At 36.8% G+C, this 20,698-nt stretch overlaps 1 protein-coding gene and 1 long non-coding RNA gene across 9 annotated transcripts in view; both read left to right on the plus strand.

Moving 5' to 3' along the window:
• celf6 (CUGBP Elav-like family member 6) overlaps positions 1–11,987 on the plus strand; it is a 174,348-nt gene extending 162,361 nt beyond the window's left edge. Inside the window, exons 12-15 of one of the 8 annotated variants that reach the window (XR_014535480.1) lie at positions 2,383–2,532; positions 5,102–5,135; positions 5,235–5,315; positions 11,133–11,980. Coding sequence is in view for 5 of the 8 variants with exons in the window: in XM_083553046.1 (XP_083409172.1) it covers positions 2,383–2,510 (128 nt within the window). In the remaining 3 variants the exon portion in view is untranslated. Of the gene's footprint in view, positions 1–2,382; positions 2,533–5,101; positions 5,136–5,234; positions 5,316–11,132 lie in introns of all 8 variants that reach the window. The other 7 variants (XR_014535481.1, XR_014535482.1, XM_083553046.1 and 4 more) reach the window with 7 other exon arrangements.
• A 127-nt stretch (positions 11,988–12,114) lies between these two features.
• LOC310732575 lies at positions 12,115–19,502 on the plus strand. Its single transcript, XR_014535508.1, has 2 exons — positions 12,115–16,860; positions 16,950–19,502. It is a non-coding gene; the product is annotated as an uncharacterized lncRNA (long non-coding RNA).
• The last annotated feature ends 1,196 nt before the right edge of the window (positions 19,503–20,698 follow it).

The following is a 20,698-nucleotide window of genomic DNA, read 5'->3' on the forward strand; positions in this document are numbered from 1 at the left end:
CAACTTCACCTTCTCATTTACAAAATCTTTAATGTCCTGCCTCGGAGGAAGCAGCCGTTGTAAAGTGCACAGCTTCCTATAAAACATGGCAGAAAGTTCAGCGCTGACTGAGTTCCTTTGCTCAAGAGCTGTATGATTTACCACTCTTCCAATCCAGTCATCTTCTCTTTAGCTTTGTCACCTACTCTCTCTCTCTTTGCCGGCTGCTGGCAGGGACAGGAGCAGGATTGGTGCGACAGGAGAGAGGAAGATTTATGAACGCGGATAGAAGTTGTCTGACAGGCTCAGCTCTTTTAAAAGCTTTGTAAAAGCTGCGCTCTTATCTCTGGCTGGCCTGACTAAAGCACCGCCTCACCCCTGAAATTAAATCGGAGCTGTAGCCAGGTGATTGAATCAGCTAGCGGCCAGCAAATTTGGCAAGTCAACTAGCGAAGAGGGGGCGATAAGGAAAGGCCAGGAAAGCCGCAGGATCATTTTGTCTTGACACGTCGGCGATAAGTTAGAGCACCTGTAACAAGAGTGTTAACAGGAGCAAAGCTGCTAAGGCAACTCCAAGAGCCTAAACCAGCTGAACTTTAGAACGCCAGTGTGACCTTCACCACTATTGTCATACCTGGACATGATTTACATTTTTGTAATTTGGCAGACACCCTTATCCAGAGCGACTTACAGTTATCTCATTCATACAGCAGCTATAGGTTTAAGGGCCTTGCTCATGGGCCCTACGAGGGGCAGGTTGGTCTGGCTGAGATTTTACATCACGACCTTCTGATCCAATGTATAATTCATTAAATACTAAGATACCACCTTCCTGATCTATTGTGGATTTCAATAAGGAGTTAAATCTATAGTTTTATATATAATTTCACTCACTCATTTATGTGCACCCTCATTGCATTCATTCCTCGCTTTTTAAACATGCATTGTAGGGCATGTGCAATGTGGGATCAATATGTTATGTAAGGAATAAATCACATCACATTATCATTGGGGTACAATGTATAAGGAAAAGCTGATTAGTTTTTAGTAAATTCTATAGTTTTATTGTTCTTATCCCAAAGCATTTTACCAACAGCTACAGTCGGCTTTAATTATTTATCAACTAAATCTATTCCTCTTGTAGCTTAGAAGACAGAAAAAAGGAAAATTGTCTGTCTTGAAAACGTTCCCATGTTAAAAAGAACCCCAGCACAGTTTTTATCCCAGACTGGTACAAAGTTCTGACACTGAAGACTCCTTTGAAAAATAAAGAATAATCAGTTCTTACAGAAAATGTTCCCATAATTTGTCTAAAATGTAGTATATCATATTTATTTAAATGTTACATATTATTTGATTATATTTTCATGTCACCATGTTGACAATGTTATTTAGATTTTTATCAGTTTTTATTATTAGTTTCAGTGGAGCATTCCTCGTAGATGTCATGAAAGAGTGTTGTATAGAAATGATAAAGTATTCAAGTTCAGTTGGTTCAATCAAAACATTCAATTATTAAATTATTCAATAAAGACTAAAGGGGAAAAAACTCACAATACCTTTATAGACATAACAATTCAAATATAATTAAAAATTTAATATAAATAGAATTGTAAAATTAGAACCAGAATAGAATCTTCTTTTTCTTTAGGCTGCTCCCATTAGGGGTTACCACAGCGGATCATCCGTCTCCACGAATGAACCAGAATAGAATAAATATAGAATTTTTAGAAACAGTAAACAGTCGGTAGCTCAGATACTATAGACTCACTTTTTGATGCTAATGTTGTTTCTCTTGTTTGTCTCTTCATCAACTCAACTCAACTCAACTCAACTCAACTCAACTCATCTTAAATAAAAAGTCAACATTAAACATAGCTAAGAGACATTAAACATAGCAACGAGTTAAGGCTTAATAGTTCATGCTTGTTCATTGTACCAAGTTGCAACTTTACTTCCTTGTCCATTTAGTTTGTGTTTATTTCTCTATATTTGCACTTTATTAAATAATTTCTGCATTTGCATACACTTCCTGAATACAGAACAATATACATGTGTGAGAAAACAGGCTGGAGGCTGCTGTGCAGTAGGTTTGGTACTATTAGGTATTAACATCAGTGTATTAAAATGGTATAATAATGTGATTTGCCTCGCAGCCCACGCTAATAACACAGAATGTATCTAATGAAACAATTTCAACCTTCTAAACAATCAAGAACAGTGCTGTGGTACAGTACATCTGATTTTTACCTCAGTATACTTCAACAATATAAATATGCCAAGCCTACCCACAAGTGTGCAAACCATAATTTTCATTATTTGCAAAAAAAGGGTCAATTTTATAGAATGATATAATCTTAATATTTATTTTTCTCTCCCCCACCGCTTTCTGTCCCTACTCAGGCTTTGTCAGCTTTGATAACCCATCCAGCGCTCAGGCTGCCATTCAGGCAATGAATGGTTTTCAGATTGGCATGAAGAGGCTCAAGGTCCAGCTGAAGCGGCCGAAAGATGCCAACCGCCCTTACTGATTGCACCAACATCCACATCCAGGTGAGAATGAAATAATACTGTGATTCCCATCCACTTTCGTTTTGATTCGTGCAAATTTCATTTTGTAAAAAAAAAAAAAAAAAAAAAAAAAAAAAGGACATTTTAATAAAAAACATTGGGCATAAAAAAAAAAAAAAAAAAAAAAAGTAATTCATAGAACAAGTTGTGGGTAGGAAATGTGTGGTAGCTGCTACATGCATAGCTCAAGCCATGAAAATCACATAGTATTAGCCAAATGTAATAAAACAGTTTTTCTTTTGCATGCTTCTCTCAAGCACAGGTACCACTAGTAAAAAAAAAAGTTTTTTTAATAGTCCAACAAACGAACAACAAAAAAAAAAACTGAGTTCCTGTAACCCTGTTAACTCTGCATAACATAATTATTTATTATTATTTTATTATTACTTTTCAAATAACTATTGAACAGACGGTTTTAAACCTCACCATATGAATTAAATATTGTCTGAGACATGATTTAATTGAATTTAATATAGGTCATGTATAGACATTTCCTACATCCTAAGATATTAGCAATGCTAAGTATCCGAAATAGCTCCAAGCTAACACTCTTGTGGCCCCCTAAGCAAGGCCCTTTACCCTATGTGCTCCAGAGGGCGCTATAACATGGCTGAGCCTGAGCTCTGACCACAGCTTCCTAACATTGCTGGAATATGCGAAGAAAGAATTTCACTGTGCTGTAAAAGTACATGTGACAAGTAAGAAGCACGTTTTGTATTGGGAATCTACTTGCTACTGGCATTACATTTACCGGCTGTATTCCCCATGTGCTTCTGATTTTCTTTACAAATCATCTCACACACACCACTTTACATTAAAAAGCATGGATTATTGAATAGGTTTAGTGCAAGAGTTCATCAGAAGGTTTTTTTGTTCCCGTTTCTCATCATTTGGTTTGAGTTTAACACTAAATAAAGCCTGTGTTTATCCAGTTATTCATCTTACAGTATATTTTGAAGTAATTTTTTACAATTACAATTATGGCATTTGGCAGAGTCCGTAAATCCTAATCCAGAGTGACTTACAAAGTTCATTATGACACAGACTGAGAATACAATCAGTCAGAAACTCTGCTGGGAGATTATATAGTTTGTTTTTTTTTTATAAAGAAGTGCTAATTTAAAAACCTGTCACCGAGGCTTCAGGTGTCATTTAAATAAAGATATGTAGACATATTGAAATAAAAAGATGTGTAATTACAAGAATGAGGTGTGGACAGGAATTAGGTACATTAGCTTCCATACTGTCACTAAAGAATGACATGCTAGTTAGCTATTTCAGTGCATCTACTGTATATAGATCCATCATATGCAAACAAGTGGATAAATGACTATGTAAATGTTGAGGATTACTATGCCATGTTTCTTTCACTCAAAAAAAAAAACTAGTACAATGTGTTTGGAGACTAAAAAGAAATAAAAAATTGCCCAATGTTGCTTTCTCTTTACATCACACACCGAATATATGCTGACATTTTTCCCTCAGTACATTGAACTGTGAATTAATTGTGTATTGTTTGAGCAGTACATGATAGTTTTTTGTCAGCATTTTCACTGATTAGGAAACGGTCATCCTGGTCTGCTGATGGGTGAAGCTGGAAAAGGAAAAGCTGATGGGTGTAGTAAAGCAGGAGGTGGGAGGAGAATCACACAATTGGTGCATACTGTAGCTAAAATGTGGCGAGGTATACCAACATGGGAATGTACATTCTGATTAAATATACGTATGCACTAAATACAATCATTAATCATAACTAATCTATTGGTCCACCAATATGAATAAAATCCTATAGTATAATATATATATATATATATATATATATATATATATATATATATATATATATATATATATATATAAAATATAATATTTTATAGTATAAAAATAGTCTTTTTCTTTTACTTACTTTAATACCATAGCACAATTGAATCTGATTGGTCAGAAAGTTTGCGTTTATTTTTAATATAAAAAAAAAGAAAAATTGAATCCTATTAGGGTGTGGTGCCTGGCCTTAAAATTTGCATACCATGTGGAAGGAAACAGATGCAAAGAAGCTGAAGCGTTCCTGACTGTGTCTGATTTATAAGCGTTTGCTTCAATTTTCACAAGAACCCAGATGTTCAGGCGTCGTCTTGCAAAATAAAGAGGAAAAAAACAACAAAAAGTAATTAAAGCTACAGCACTGGGACGGTTAAAAGCATTGGAACACCAGTTGCAGTGCAAAATCCCTGTAGAGATAATTTTTTTCCGTCGAGCTCGATAGACAGATGTCCTCGATTGAGAGCGCTGGGAGGTTTGATCAGCACAACGGCCTACTCAGTGAGAATCTGGCAACGTTCGTACAAAGCGTACTTCCCACTTTTGTCAACAGCAGTGTTTGACTGACTCCGCCTCCCCATGTCTTTTTTTCATACACTGTCTACCAAAATGCCTCTTAATGTACATGTATGTTCCATTAACTCACTCATTTCATATGTCTTCTTCACTTTTTCTTTGCCTTATTTCGAACTTTGCTAATAATAATTCTATTAATATTTCTCATCTCTAACAGCAATGTGTCCTTAACGATGTGCCTGAATAAAAGTGTAAGTTCGGTAATGCTCATAACAATGCCAAGTGAAGGAAAAACAGCAATTCCATGGATTTGTTTTTCTTCTTTTGCCCCTAACCGGTGTGAAACCCAGGCATGGCCAAACGTAGCTCGAGGTACCCGCCCGGTTGACTAGCTACATGTCTACGGTCAGGGGGAAACGGTTCCCACGGCTGTAAGTTCCCACTACGGTGTTTTCTTTTGGATGACGTCATGTGTACTACTGTGATCAAGTGGCATGACGTGCTGTTGATCTCTTACTCTCTTTCTCTATTTCTCTTGTGGCCATGTTTGGATTTTTATTTTGTCTTTATGGAGTGCAGTATTTTGTTTGCGCTGTCGGTAGCTGGTAGCTGGTGTTTGTAAATCTGCTGACTGGTTGGTTTTTCGATGGGGTGTGATCTTTTTTGCTGTCGTAACGTGAGTGCTGTGCTCTTGTTCTTTTAGCGTGTCAAGTTGAGAATGTGTTGATATTTTGCCCTTTCTATTTCGTCTTTATTTCTCTAACATGAGCTGTGACTATATATTTTCGTTTGATGTTTTTTTTTTTTCTGTATGTACCTTTATGAAGGAGTTGAACTTTTTAATTGCTAACTCTCCCAGTGAGCGATCGTTACATCATGACACCATGTTTGCATTGCCAATTATTCTTTCCCCAGTGGTGGTGTGAAGGCAAATGTTAACTCTGGTCTCCTCTCCTCTTCCTCTCTGTTTTTTTTTTTTTTTGTATCTCCGTTTGAAGTGCTTCGCTGTGATTGTTTTGTTTGGCCAACACAGGGATTGCTTCCTGTTTACTTATTTATGAGCGTGCTAACCAATTACAGAATAATTGCGAGCTGCATGTGCTGCCATGGACCCACACATGGTGACTTCATCAACTAAATTTCTCTCTCCTGCTCTCTATCACACACACACACACACACACACACACACACACACACACACACACACACACACACACACAATAAGAAAAAATATAACGGACAAGTGGTTTCTTCTCTGCTACAGCTCAGTTCAGCTCAGTTTAAATTACAACTGGTGCTAGAATATGATACTGCCATTTAAATTCAATTATATTATGTGAAATGATAATAAATATAACAAGGAATGTTAAGATTTAGAATTGAATTTGCAAATTAAATAGAATTAGGACAGAGACTGTCAATAATAAACACACAACAGACCTTGTAAATTCCTAAAATGTGAAAAGTCACATAATATGCTGATTGTATCCACATTTAAATATTGCTGTTGAGAATTTAAATGTAAATGATAAAAAATTATAAAGTTGTACACGGATGAATAGCTTAAATGTGTAAAAAAAAAAAAAAAAAAAAAACGAAAAAAAACCCATGTAAGATATAACTTTGAACAGCTTTAGGATGAATTTAACATTGACTGCACCCAGGCCTCCTGTATTAGTACCTGACTTTAATAATTGCCTTGTGGTTGAACGAGCACAAATATCCACAACAACACTCCAGAATCTTGGTGAAACATCTTTCCAGAAGTGCAAATTTATTATTATACCAAATAGGGACTAAATGTGTAAGGGATGTTTGAAATACAAATCTTATGTTCTATCTATCTATCTATCTATCTATCTATCTATCTATCTATCTATCTATCTATCTATCTATCTGTCTGTCTGTCTGTCTGTCTGTCTGTCTGTCTGTCTGTCTGTCTGTCTGTCTGTCTGTCTGTCTGTCTGTCTAGTCACTCCCAATTAAAATCTCAGAATCTTCAACTCTGCTACCTCCAGCTCTGCCTCCTGTCTTTTAGTCAGTGCCATTGTCTTTACTCAGTGCCTGCCTGCACTCTTTTCTACACTTCTCTAACACACTCTTTATTACTTTGCACTGTTGACCCCAGGTACATAAACTCATCCACCTTCTCCACCTCTTCTCCCTGCAACCACACCGCATCACTACCCTCCCTCTCATTCACACACGTACACTGTTTACCTCTACTGACTTTCATTCCCCTTCTCTCCAGCATGTACCTCCACCTCTCCAGGATCATTTGTACCTGCTAACTACTCTCACCACAAATAACAATATCATCCGCAAACATCATAGTCCACAAAGACTCCTGTCTGTCCTCGTTCATCATCCTGTCCATCACCACTGCAAACAGGAAAGGGCTCAGAGCCGATCCTTGATGCAGTCCAACCTTCACATTGAACCAGTCTGTAATTCCTGCTGCACACTTCACTGCTGTCACACTGTCCTCATACATGTCCTGCACCACCCTCACATACTTCTCTGACACACCAGACTTCCTCATATAATACCACAACTTCTCTCTCAGCACCCTGTCGTACGCTAAATCCACAAACACACAATGCTACTCCTTCTGACCTTCTCTACATTTCTCTATCAACATTCTCAAAGCAAATAATTCGTCTGTGGTGCTCTTCCTCGGCATGAAACATACTGTTGCTCACAGATGGTCACCTCTTCTCTCAGCCTGGCTTCCACTACTATATCCCATAACTTCATGGTGTGACTGATCAACTTTATTCCCCTGTAGTTACTGCAGGTCTGCACATCTCCCTTATGCTTAAAGATCGTTACCAGCACACTCCTTCTCCATTCCTCAGGCATATTCTTACCTTCCAAAATCTTGTTTGTGGGGGTTTTTCCTTGCCACAGTCGCCATGGCTTGCTCATCAGTAATAAATGCACATCATTCATCTTTACTGTTAAAATTCTGTAAAGCTGCTTCGAGACAATGTCTGTTGTGAATAGCGCTATAGAAATAGACTTGACTTGACTTGACTTGTTAAATAATCTGGTTAAAAACTCCACTGCCATCCCTCCTAAACATCTCCATGCTTCTACCCGTTTGTCATCTGGTCCAACCGACTTTCCACACTTCATCCTCTTAATCGCTGCTCTCACTTCCTCCTTACTAGTCCTATCCACTTCCTGCTTCACCATCTCCACATCATCCAACCTTCCCTCACTCTTATTTTACTCGTTTATCAGCTGCTCAAAATACTTTCTCTATCTTCTCAACATGCTCTCCTTACTAGTCGACACACTTCCATCTCCATGGAATCCTTTATTGCACCAGCTTGCAGCACATCCTTCCCAGCTCAGTCCCTCTGCCTGGCCAATCGCTACAAATCCGTTTTCCTTCCTTTTCTTCTTTCTTCCTTAGTGTCCAACTTCTCATACAGCTCCTCATATGCCTTTTCCTTTGCTTTCACCACATCCCTCTTCACCTGCTGCCACATCTCCTTGTACTCCTGCCTACTTTTCTCATCACTCTGTCGATTCCAATTCTGTTTCGCCAACCTCTTTTTCCTTATGCTTACCTGCACTTCCTCATTCCACCACCACATCTTTTTCTCTTTCCAAATGTCATACCAAGTACCTTCCAAGCTGTCTCCCTTGTCACTTCTGCTTCATTTAACTTACTCCAGAATTTTTTCTTCTCCTCCATCTCACAACCCACCTGTGGAGCATAGGAGCATCACCCTATCAGAAACTCTCTTCACCTCCGCTACACTCTTACTGTTCTCTTCCTTTAGAATCACCCCTACATCATTTCTCGTTCCATCCACACCATGATAGAACAGTTTAAACCCACCTCTAATGTTCCTGGACCTTAATCCCTTTCCACTTGGTCTCTTGAACACACAACATATCTACCTTTCTCCTCTCCATAATATCAGCTATCTCTCTCCCTTTACCAGTCATAGTATCAACATTTACATTTGCGGCATTTAGCAGATGCCCTTGTCCAGAGCGACGTACAGAAGTGCTTTGAGGCTCTAACAATGAATAAATCTACACTCGTATGCTAGATTACAAACTTAATATAAATATAACTCTTAAATTCTACAAAGCAAAACTTGGAAAGTGCTAATTTAAGTGTTTCAGGAAGAAGTAGGTCTTCAACCTTCGCTTACCAACATTTAAAGTACCAACCCAAACTTCCACTCTCCTACACTTCTCCTTTCCCTGCTGTCTCTGAAGACATCTTCCTCCTCTCTGTCTCCTCCTTTGGCCAACAGTAGCCCGATTTCCACCAGTACCCTGTTGGCTAACAATACCTGTGGCAGTCATTGGTAACCCGGGCCTCGACCGATCCGGTATGAAATTCTGATTTGTGATTCGCATATTTGATTTGGCACATGTTTTTCTCCCTATTTATCCGGGTTTGGGACCGGCTCTAAGAATGCACTGGTTTGTGCAACCCGAATGGTGGGGTTCAGCAATGCCAACTTCTGGTGTCCGTAGTTCAATGTAATATAATAATACGCCTAAGATTGAATGTAAAAAATGATCTACTGGTCATTTGCAACATTTTGTATGAAATTTATGAATTTGAAAATCTCAGCTTTATTATTAATTGCATTTTTATAATAACAAAAGGCTGCCTGTTAAACCATATGAAATAAATATGATCATTCTAATACATCATATGGCTGAGAGCTTTGTTAACACCTGAGCATGCATGTTGGCCTTCCTTACACAAGGAAGGCCAACACAAACACAAGGATGTACAAAATGTCTTTGTACATCGTAGCTATTCAATTCCCTTTCAGTGGAACTAAGAGGCTCAAACCTTTTTCTGCATTATGATGCTCAGCGTAACAAAGCGATATCCATGAAAACATGCTCTGCCAATGTTGGAGTTTAACAACTCAAATGTCCTGCACAATGCCCTGATCTCTACCTTCTCCCCCAGCAGCAGTGCCCGATGTCACTGAAGCTCTTGTAGCTGAATGAACACAAATCTGCACAGCAATGCTTCATAATTTAGTGGAAAGCCTTTGTGAAAGAGGATGTTTGTTTTATACAAGTAAATGAGGAATAATATATATAAAGGAACATATAATAGGACATATAAAAGTGCATATGGGGGTTATGGTCAGGTGTCTACAAACAATTGGTCATATCAGAGATTGTGATGTGGGAGAAGAAAGAGAAAGAAAGAAAAAGTGTACAGCAACCAGCGAACTAAATGTTCATAGCTGCTAGAACTAACGTTTTCACTGATGCTCAACAGCAATATACATATATACATAACTATATAGAGCTAAAAGTACACCATATTGTTTATTACAGTCTGATCATTAAACTCTAGTGGTATAAGAAACGTTGAATAAACTGTTATTGAAAAAAAGAACAACAACTTTGATAGAAAGAGGTTTACAAAGGTGTAAAGAGGTCCTGAAAATCATACTTGAGTAAAAGTATAGAGATTTTACTGCAAAAACATTAAGTTGCAAGTTACCAATTCCAATATGACTTGAGTAAAAGTCTGAGAGTATCTGAGCGTTATTTGAACATTAGAGCAGTATTGCATATTGAACGTAGGCTCAAAGACGCACTAGTCCTTAACACCAAGACTCATGTTGTAAAAAAAGCTAAAACCTGTTGAAAAGGTTTTTTTTCCTCAAATTACACATGCAAATTGTACACTTCATGACTACATTAATCAAAATCAACATAACATCCTCTTCAACGTGCCAAAAGATCAACCCAAAAACACAAAGTAATAATGTGAAGTTTTATATTTACAGGTTGTTTTTCTTTTTTTTTAAGATTCACAACACTGTAATCTGTTTGTGTAATTAAACTTCAGCCATCTTCCATCACACCATCTTCACGTCCTGTTCATCTGTTTGGTTGTGTGTCTCTCGCCCTTTTCCATGCTGTCGGTTCCATTACTTACATAACTATAGATGAAGTGGTATTAGATACAATGTCACCGTATTGCCATTTTCAGTGTCGTTTAAAAAGGGGGGGCTTAAAAAGTGGGTTAACTAGATTATTTTTGTATAATGTATAATATCAAACGTCATTCACTTTATGTGCTGTGAGTGTGTTTCTGTAGTGTTGGCTGTAGATGTTGGTGTATAGCGCTGGCAGATTTTCATATAGAATTCTATTGTTTATATGCAGACCAAATGTTACAGTTTACATTTTTCTTCTTTCTTTCTTTTCCACTTGTGTTTTTATTTTCTTTCTCCCAGGATGAAGGATGACAACACCTTATTTTCACAAGTGCAGTATAAGTACAAAAGACTTCTCCGCTCTGCCACACGAAAAGAAGAGTGGTCCCTTGATTCTGTGGGAAAATTGCCGAGAGATGCGAGACTAGGTGACTGAAGAAACATGGAGGGATTCTTTTTTGTGTTTTTTTATTTTATTTCTTGGCTAAATATTTCCTTCTTTATTTTTTATTTTTTTTATTTATTCGCTTTGGCATCGCAAACCTATTGTGGAAGCCGATTTTGCAGAGACCAACTTTTTTGCTGCTGTTTTTTAGACAAGATGGAGAAATATTTATAGATACATTATGCTCAAAGCATGCATATACAGATATACAATTACACATGCAGTCAAACACACCTATCTATCTCATTCTTACACACACGCACACACACACACACAAACTCAAACACACACACATGCTAGCGAAACTACACAAATTTACAAACACAAACCCTTTGCACTTAGGCTGATGCATAAATGCACTGCAGAAACTTCATATTTTGGATACTGGATAATACTGATATCTCTATTTGTAAATCCATATGAATGCACACACATGCACACATACAGATGCAGACACACACACACACACACACACACACACACACACACACACACACACACACACACACACACACACACACACACACACACCAGCCTGCTGCCATTTTGGTTTTCGTGCCTATACAGGTGTTGTAGTCTGTGCCAGGGAAAGCTCTGGAGAGATGGAAATGGAAGTGAAAATGGTAATCCAGGATTATTTTTCATGCATCATTCCTTAGAAAATAGGGACCAAAGGACTACATGCTTTTTAAAAGAATATAAATGTATAAATATATATATATATATATATATATATATATATATATATATATATATATATATATATATATATATATATATATATATATATATATATATATATATATATATATAAATAGACTTATAGTGTGTGTGTGTATATATATATATATATATATATATATATATATATATATATATATATATATATATATATATATATATATATATATATATATATATACACACACACACACACACACATATTTGGCTCTTTCCTTGTAGCTACAAGTACTACAAATATAGATAGCAGTTGTTGACAGAAATAATTAAGTCTGTATCCATTAAGTATCGATTACAAGGACAAAAGAAACAAAAAAGAATAATATAAAAAAGAAAGAGAAGGAGAAAAGGAAAAATAATTAAAGCAAGGCTGACCCCTTGTTCTGGTGGTGGATTATTTGCCCCAGACAGTAGATTATATGTAATGTAGATTCTAAGAGTAGATTTGCCAATTTTTTGCTCTTTTCTTTTTTTTTTTTAATATAAAAAATACTTGAACTTGTAATGAAAAAAAAGCGAGAAAAATCAACAAAAAAAAGAAACACTACAAAAACCGAGAAAAAAAAAAATCTATATCATTGTCTTAATGGCCGCTCGCTCTAGAGGGAAAAAAAAACATATTGGATGGATTATACAGCTCATCCCCGTGTCTTCGACATCATGCCACATTTAACTAACAGATAAAGCAAGTCATCTCAATTTCTTTACCCTGCCATCTGACAGCTACTACGTCTAACTGTGTCAAAAAGGAAACCAGAAAATGGAAGAAGAAGGAAAAAAAAAAGGAAAAAGGACGTAATGGAGTGTCTAAAGTCTGTACTTGACAGGGTGCAGGCTTCCCATAAGCCTTTTTGTTCAAGCGACAATCCACTGTAAAGACCAAGCTACTGGATATGATGTGGACTCTCTTCTTTTCTTTACTTGTTTTTTTTTTTTTTTATTACGACAGGGAGCGCGCTATCTAGACTGATCTCACAGTTACTACTGCAGTGTGTGTGGGGAGGGGGGGTTACAGGGGAGTGGGGTGGGGTTGGATGTGGTCCTTTAAGAGCGGGACTATATAAAACGTATGACGAAGAAGACGACGTGGGAGTTGATAGCTACAGAAACTGCCAAAACGAACCGAACAGATGATAACGACTGCAGTGGCTTTGCGTGCGTCCGTGCGTGCAGGGTGTATGTGTGTGTATGCATGCGTGTGAGAGAAATGAAAATCATTAAAAGTGACAACATGCTCGTTTGAAGAGAAATGACTGAGACAAGGCGAGATGCACAGGTCTACCGAAGCCACTGCAGACTTTAGTGAAGCACTCGAGTTGCTAAGTGCTTTGCAGATATATCCTGAACTTTTGTGGGAAAGGCAAAAAAAAAAAAAGAAGGAAAAAAAGAACTAAAAAAAAACACAAACAAACAAATGCACTCACAGCATTAGCAGCTGAAAGCTTTTAGATGCCATTAAGCTTTGTTGTAATCTGATGTAAATGGAACAGTATTCATACGCTCTCTCTAATGCCACTATAAAACGATAGAACGAACCTGGGAAAGAACGTACGAAAGGCGTTCATCGCTCTACCCAAGCCTGTATTGCACTCAACGGTGATTTTTTTTTTTTTTCTTTTCATTTTGTCAGTTATGTAAAAACAAAAAAAAATGTAACGTAGAAAACATACTCATGACATAATAACGTATCTGGGGCTTTTTGTCCATGATTGTACTCCTATCAACAGTCACAATTTTCTATAAACCTGCAATGCTGCCAACCAACTGATTATTATTATTTTTTTTGTTTTATTTATATATTTTTTTTTTTTGTTATTGTTGTGGTTCCAATTCACACAGAGCAAACTTGTATGAAAACCCATAAATCGTCAACCGTAGCTTTTCTTACAAACATCCGAAAGCGACTACTTGTTCTAAAATCGCTGAAACACCAGGTTTCTCCTGGTAGATTTAGCTTGTGACTTTGACAAACGGTGGGTGACAATAACACTCCTGAATAATTCTAAAATACAAAACGATACCAAACAAAACGAGAAAGGTTTAAAAAAAAAAAAAAAAAAAAAAAAGACCAAACTTGACCTCTGATCTTTAACGCCAGCAGATCAGACCTCACATTTAATCCTTTAAATCCTGGTTAAGAATTTCCAAAGGACCAAAATTGTGGAATTTTTTATCTGCTGCCTCTTCTTTGCTAAATGAAATTTGTCCTTCCGACTCGCTTCCACTGGACTGAATGCAGGAATGAGATTCCTAACCGTGACCTGTCGTCTATCCATTTCTAAAGCCCAAATTCTTATTAGTTATCAAATGTATGATTGGAATCGTGTCTAAAGATATGATGAGATGGTAAACACCTGGGTCAAGCATCACAAAAGTTTAGCAAAAGTAGCATAAATACCTTATCAGGACGCTCTAGAAACGAGAAGTTATTGATCTTTTTTAGAAAAAAAACAACTGACAATCTTTTTTTTTGCTCAATATTCTTTTCCTCTGATTTACCATCCATGCAAATATTTCTTGATTCAATTAAGCCACGAACCTCTGCTGTATCCTGTCCCTATGCCATACAATCAGAACAATTTGCACTAGTTATCACCTCACTCTCTGCCAATGATTTTATTCCATATCTGTACGAGAAAAATGTTGTCTGAATAATACACATCAAAAATGCTTTAAATCATCTTCAACTGATTAGACTGGATTGTTGTCCAATACAATAAACCATAAATAGGATGGACAACTTTGATTTATTTATTTATTTATTTATTTATTTATTTATTTATTTATTTATTTATTTATTTATTTTAACTGGAGGCAGATTTCACAGACATGCCAAAATGTTTTACCTGAAACGCTGATTTCTTTTTTTTTTTTTGTTCCTGAGCGACATATATTTGCCGAATGCCCTCCATCATAATTTTTATCTCAGCACTTAAATGCACTTCTACCTTTTTTTTTACAAAATTACCCATTCATTCAGGTTGTCATGTTTTTTTTTTTCGGTTGCAGCTGTAAATGTGGGAAGTCTGAAAAGCACACATAATATTAAGCACTGAAAGAATAATGGTGAAGCACACTATAAAAGGCTACTTCAATGCCACAAAATGCTGCCCTACTTTGCTTTTTTACAGGTTGCATCAAATTGCCAAGACAGATGTCACTGGATCTTTTATTTATTGTAAAGAAAAAAAAAAAATAATAGGGAAGCATCAATACCAGGAGTTGTATCAGTTGTATCAGTGATTGGTCTGACATTTCATTTAATAATAGCATTCATTTAATAGTAGGCTAAACCTAAAAAGATGACACAAAAATGAACTCAATCTGAACATTTTGTACAAGTAATTTCAAAAGATTGCAAACTTCACCCTGGAAAATAATCAAAAGGAGGTACTATAGCATCGGTAGCACCTTTCTTCAAATACAAGAAACATGTTTATGATGTTGAAATGTTGTCTTTGATAGAAAGCGCACTTAAAGCTGTTCAGAAAGGTGAAGCAGTAAATCTAGCGTGCAGAGTCAAGCATGAGAGCACTTCAGCTCGGCGAGCACTGAGCACTGAGCACTTCTTTTCCCAGTGACGAGCTCTCAGGCTGGCCGCTGTTACGCTTCGCATTAATGATACTGTTTATACACAGTAAACACAGAGCTAGAGAAAAACGTACCATGGTGCCTCTTAGGTATTTACTAAATCTAAATCAGTGAGTATTACAGAAAAATATCTTTATACATGGCATTGATGCATCCCTGGAAAGAAACAATATGCAATGTAGCAGAAAGACACATCAAATTCAATCATTATTATTTATCAGTAGTGTCTGAGGAAGTTTTGGGCTTGTACATGTAAAACGGTATTTAAAAAAACGCTACTGCTATACTGATATACTGGATAATGAGCTTTGAAATGACTGTATTGTTCATTTTTACGTGTGCGTTTTTGGCCTGTATTGCCTTATTTTCTTTTCATTCTATTTAATTTCACACTGAAAAGGTGTAGAGCTGATGAGACACCTTGCCAAGTCCTAAACTGTATTGTGCTGCAAATCAGAGAGCTAAACTGATAATATCTAATAATGAAGAACACTGTTTTAAAAAGTCAGCTGTTATCATGTTAACACATATGGGAGTTTGTTTTGTACCATCTTCGCACACCACCGTCGACCAAATTTCTGCTGGAACATTCCCGAAATGTTTCATGCCCATTAAAAAAAAAGCCAAGCCTCGTGAGCATTTCGTGCCCACCCCCTACTCGCTTCCTCGCCAGTTAGACAGATGTCGCCGTTTTGCATGCCGTTAGGCCGTTTATTCTCAGTGCGAATCATGTTGCTGCAGAGATGAATGTGGGATGAGTTCATCGAGAAGAGGAGGGGGTGACCTGCCAGAAACAGAGCGCCTCATCTCCATCCCCTCCCCTCCCCTCCTGAGGCTTTACTGCTCTCCCTAAAATAGCAGTGATTGTCAAGGAAAGGAAGGCGAAATGTAATTGACTGAAAGTAGAGAGATAATTAAGGAAACCTGTTGGACAGAAGGATGGAAAAAAATGAATGCCTCTCATTTAATAGCTGGTTTAAAAAAAAAACTAGAACTAGAGAGCGAGCTTTTGTCATCGTGTTCAAAAACGAGAGAGAGGATTTAAGGACGGAAGGTGATAGAGGTCCAGTACAGGACCTGCCAAGTTGGAAGTGTGTGTAGCTGCTGCAACTTAAGTGCCACAAGTCCAACTCTAGTACTCAGGGCATCACGTCGAATGATGTCACGGCTTGTGGATGCTTGCAAACAACATGCATATTGGCTATGGCATGTTACAGGAAAATCAGGTTATTTTCTGGCTAGGCAAGGGAGGCTTTGGGTTTCATTTGTTTAGGCATTACAAATGTGTGAGAAAGAGGACAGGGTGATCAGAGAAAGCATGCACTCAGGCTTGACAAAAGAAAATTGATAAATACGTAGGCATCATGTTTGAAAATTGAGAGTAGTAGAGGTGGTCCGGAGAATGTTTTCAATCAGGAGTCGTTGTTACACCTGAAATATCACTCAGTCCCCGAGTTACGATGGATCAACTTACGGTTTTTTGATGACATTAGCGATACGGTAAAATTGTACAAATATTTTACTTATTGTGCAGCAGGAAAATGTAGCAACCTGTGTTCCGCCGTCCACTCACGCGCTCGTCCACGCGCTCACACATGCATACTCAAACATGCACAAACATACATGCATAGATAGATAGATAGATAGATAGATAGATAGATAGATAGATAGATAGATAGATAGATAGATAGATAGATAGATAGATAGATAGATAGATAGATGGTTTATACAAAACAGTACTCTAAATTGATTTGTTTTAATCAATTATGTACTGTAATTTGTTACATTATTAACAAATGACAGTATACTACCCCATAGGGATAAGACTCCTGTGTAGGTTAGACCATGTCTCAACTTCCGATATTTTCAAGTTACGACAGGCTCATCGGAAAACATCTCCATCGTAAGTCGGGGACTACAATTGAATTTACTCCCTCAATGGACCTAAAGTTTCTATTTAAAGATTACTGACATCTAAAAGGACATCTATATTACAGCTAATGGTTTGTGCCAATAGGTTTTATAACCAAGAGTATGTAACAAGCGTAAAAAAACTTTGTATATATGAAAGAAACAATAAAACGATGATCAGATTCCGTCCTCTCCACACCAGGTCTGTATCTGATAATGATCTTTAAATATCACGGATATTTCTAGATTGAATATTGAATTGTATTCCAAAATATTTGCTATTACATTGTATTGCTATAAAGTGAAATGTACTAGGACATTGAAGTAGCGCACAGAAGATGAGGGTTAAATGTAGTGTGTACACACCATACACCAGCGAACAGGCTGCATTAGCATGTGTTTGGTCGTAACCCGCGTCGAGGCCGAGCCCAAACTGTCCTCGTCTCACTTCTATAGCATTCTCTTTATATCCTTTGAAATTTCTGCGAGTCTGCTCTACCCTGGGAACTGTAAATACAACATAGCATATTTTTTAATTCTGTTTCTTCTTTCCAGTTTACATACATGAGAGAAATACTGGGCGAAAATATTTCTGAAGAAAAGATAGATATATAAATATATCTCTATTTCATCAAAGCTGAGAGGGGAAAACTATACACATTTTTATTTAGGTTGAAGTGAATTTTATACTGTTCTATTAATCGATAGATTTTTTGCAAGTTTTATGTGTTTACTCTGTTCCTTCATGTTGTCTTTCAAAATAATCTAGAATGACCTAAATGGTAAAATAATTTGTTCCGTTATGTTTTGAAGTGATTTCGGGTTATGGAGTAACAAAAGTTTTTTTTTTTTTTATTATTCAGCTGAGACAGATAAAGTAAAAGATCACAAATTCATATAAAGATATCTGGGGGAAAAAATGTTTTATGATTTAAGAATATGTCCACGAGTCATTTTTTTATAACAGATATTTGAAATCAGATCTTTGCCTTGGGATCATGGGATCATTATTCAATGCAAAAAGCAAATGTATTTTTTTTTTTTTATAGTTTTGTTTGCTGATTTATGTTTTGTTTTTTTGTCTTTCTTAGGACGACCTATGTAAATTGTATGATAAAAGAAAAAAAAGAAATCATGATTTTATCATAAGGATGCCTGGAAGTTCTATAATATTGTTTTGATCTTAAATGCCTTGAAATCTTTATCCGGCTGGAATCATTACTATTCACAACATCACCTGTGCTGTCTGTTTTGCTTCATTCTGTACTGTTCTGATGTTCTGGTCTAATCACATAAAATTCAGGAGGGAAAAAAAAATCATAATGCATAAACTTGATAGTCGACTTTGAACTCATCTTGCATTTTCATAGCTGTGGATGAAGTCGAGATGTCAGTAGCCGAGAGTGCAGTTAAATAGCTACTCTAATTCACTCTTGTCAGTCGTGTAGATACCAAACTACGAGGGATGGTTTGCCTTAAATCCAGCACTCCCCCCCCCCCCCCCCAAGTGATGCTACCTACACATCGGAAAAACTCCATTCTATGCCAGCATCCATACCTGGTATTGTATCGCTGCCTCTGCATTTGGGCTTTGCAGAGGCCTTTGGCGTTTCAGTGCGACTATAAGGACCAATAACAACAAAAAAAAGTAGTATAGTACATTTGCCAAATTGACTCCGAGGAAAACACGGACGATGTGTTTTCCAGAAGAATTGAATCAATGCATTCCCTGCTTCTCAATCCATGTCTCCTTTTTTCTTGTTTGTCTTATTTATTTATTTTCAATCCAATGTTGGTGGAAATACCTTCATTTTTTAACTTTTCTTTTTTTTCTTGAATACAAAAGCTGTAAAATAGCATTGGCACGAGCCCATTCTCTCTACACATGGGCTGATTTTTTCCCTCATTGCTCCTGAACCGTGTAGCTCTAGATCATTATATTCTCTGCTTAGGCTAAAAATAAAGCACAGTCCTGTAGACCAGTATGGCTCCTTTTTCTTTTCCTTCGTCTGATTGTTTGACTCCGGTGCTGTCTCCTGATTCGGTTGCAAAGTAGTCGGAGCTGTCGGCCTCGGCTCGACGTGGAGCGGCCTTTGGTTTGTAAAAATTGTGGTGGCTTCATTTATTTATATATTTTTTCTTTGTCACTCACATTATACAGAGAATGCGTTTAGCATGTGTCATTGCATTAATTGAGATAATAACGTTAAGCACATCTGAAAACCAAATTAGACGAAAGGGTTGGTAGCAAATTGTTTTAAAAGGGCGATTAATGCATAATAAATGGACGGAAGAGTGGGAGGGGGTTGAAGGGTGAAATTATTAAAGTGAAATAAAACAGTGATTACAGGCATACACACACACACACACACACACACACACACTGGTTTACCATACTATCCTAGTGACAAAACTTCTTATTTTATGTTTACCCTTAAATCACTAAATAATTTGGTATTATTATTGAATCGTTTAGTTTTTGGGTTTTTTTGTTTTTTTTTCTAAAAGCATTTATTCTCGGCCATTAGCCAATTGTCCCTACTAGCTAAAAACTGTCTAATATTTCTATGGGACATTTAGTCCGCACTACAAACCAAATATTTACACACACACACACACACACAAACACACACACATACACACACACACATACACACACACACACACACACACACACACACACACACACACACACACACACACACACACACAGCTTTTTCCTGATATCTTACCAGTTGGAAAACATTTTATTTTGACTGATAATCAATAATAATCAATCCGATTTTGATTTGATTCAACACAATCCGATTTAATATAACGATGGAAAATATGATGCTATTCAATTCAATATGGTACAGATAGTAGTAGAGAACACACTCGTTTCAATCTAAAAAAAAAAATCAATCTACTTATCAAATATTGCTCACAAATTATTGGTCACTTTCTACAAACTAAAAGTATAGCACATCTACTAATGATTACATATAAATAAATTAGTTTCAGCAAATATGTAAAAAAAAAAAATAAAAAGATGCATCACGATACAAATGCCAACTTGTATCCGATGCGTTCTGTTCGATGCATCACATTGTTCAATTTGAATCGGTGAATCTTTCCATCCCCAGTGCTGAACAAAGTACACAAAGCACGTACTTGAGTTAAAGTAGAGAGTCATTAG

This window comes from Silurus aristotelis, assembly GCF_946808225.1.
Source record: "Silurus aristotelis genome assembly, chromosome: 10".
Taxonomy (NCBI): Eukaryota; Metazoa; Chordata; class Actinopteri; order Siluriformes; family Siluridae; genus Silurus; species Silurus aristotelis.